This window comes from Atta colombica, unplaced genomic scaffold, assembly GCF_001594045.1.
Source record: "Atta colombica isolate Treedump-2 unplaced genomic scaffold, Acol1.0 scaffold53, whole genome shotgun sequence".
NCBI lineage: Eukaryota > Metazoa > Arthropoda > Insecta > Hymenoptera > Formicidae > Atta > Atta colombica.
The window spans coordinates 389,842-391,547 of NW_017259543.1; the positions used below are offsets into that span (position 1 = coordinate 389,842).

The 1,706-nt window shown below is 33.0% G+C and overlaps 1 protein-coding gene across 1 annotated transcript in view; it reads right to left on the minus strand.

The window, feature by feature from the left end:
• Positions 1-1,706, minus strand: part of LOC108691849 (villin-1) — an 8,036-nt gene that overhangs the window by 975 nt on the left and 5,355 nt on the right. Inside the window, exons 7-8 of the mRNA XM_018199780.1 lie at positions 1,030-1,278; positions 523-819 (exon numbers count right to left, since the gene is read on the minus strand). Coding sequence (XP_018055269.1) covers positions 523-819; positions 1,030-1,278 — 546 coding nt within the window. The remainder of the gene's footprint in view (positions 1-522; positions 820-1,029; positions 1,279-1,706) is intronic.

Below are 1,706 nucleotides of genomic sequence, written 5' to 3' on the forward strand. Positions count from 1 at the left end.
TAAAGAGCATGTATTTTTTTTATGTATACATTCGCACTTTAGGAGATAAAATGCTCCTTCGAATAAATTCAGTTATTCTTTTCTCGAAGCGAGTATCGAAATGATAGAAACAAATTTTTTAAATAAAAATTGAATGATTTTAACTTTATAATAAGAATTTTAAAAATTTTAAAAATTGTTTTTATTTTTTATATATAAATTTTTTACCATTATTACTTTTGAAATAATTTTATTTAAAACAATTTTATTTGAAACGTTTTTTTTTTTCATCTTTTATAATTTCGACGAATTCGCTTCAAAAGAAATTTGGAGTATTTTACCCCCTAAAAATGCGTATAGGCACGTAAAAAAATATGTGTATCTTATTCAGATTTAGATTACAACATATTAAAAGCTCAAAATCGAAAGAAGACTTTTCTGTATTTCCTTGTTAAATTTTTATTACTTAAAAATTGTTGGCTCGACAAAGACATCATCGATCGTGAAGAGATCTTTTCGAACTGTGTATTGTCTGGGACTCACCTTGTTTGATCACGGAAATGGTCGTGTTGCGATTTCGACCTGCAGGATGAGTATAGAGATACACAGTGGCATCCTCAATGCACTCTTGCAGCGTTCTCGAGCTGGAGAACTTGCCTATCCATACCCAGATCACACTGCCAGCATCCAGCAACCAAACAGCTTCAGGTATTAGAGAGTTCTGTCGGAATCCAAGGATCTGCTCACCGACGAAGAGGCCATTCTCGGTACGGCATTGAAACAGATGTTTGTCTAACTCCTCGCCGACTTCTTCAGTCTCTGTGCTATAGGTACCTACTCCTGAGGAGGATAAATTTAAGCATAATCAATGATCATAATGTCTGTGATAATGAATGTGATTTTAGAAAAACATTCCAAACAACAAGTGTTTAAAATCGGATCATAAGACGTTTTTTACGTCTAAAAGTCGACTTAAAGACGTCTTACGTCACAATTTTAGACTTTGTGTTGTTTGGGATTCGAGATGTTCTATTTCTTCGTTCGGTTTACCTCCAAGCTCGGCCCAGAAGTCATCACTTTCTTTACCCTCAGTGATGAGAGGCGCGTTTCTAGGCGCGAGGCGTCGCGATGTTTGTCTCGCGTCACCAGTGCTCTTGCCGCCACACCAGACGATCGGAGCGCCGGAGAAAAGGATGAATACCGCGCTGGAGTCCAGGCTACTTGCTCGTAATGGGCGTTCCACAGCTTTTGAAGTATACGGTGTTGAGCCGAACACTCTGACCAGATATTTTTTTGGCGCTGCAAATCGAGAATTTTTTTTTTTTTATTATAAAATTTATTATAAAAAAATTATAGAAAAAATATTATAGAAAAATTCGAACCTTATATTCTCTCTTAGATGTATGTTTTTCAAATTTTTTTCATGTAAATTTAAGTACTCTATTTTTTCTTTGCATAATATACAAACTTTTTTGATATTTTATCTTAAATTGCAATATAATGTATAAATGGATGCAAACAAGCAATTCAAACGCAACTGAATCAATCTATCAAGTCGGAACTTTAATTCTTAATTCATATTTCGGTCCAAATTAGAATTCTCTTCAATGTCAAACAAAAAGGTGAAAGATTCTTAAAAGTCAAAAATTTTTGTTAAAATTTTATATTCGCTATTATTATTATTTTTGATATTTTGATATTATTCATTATTTTTGATTATCAATATA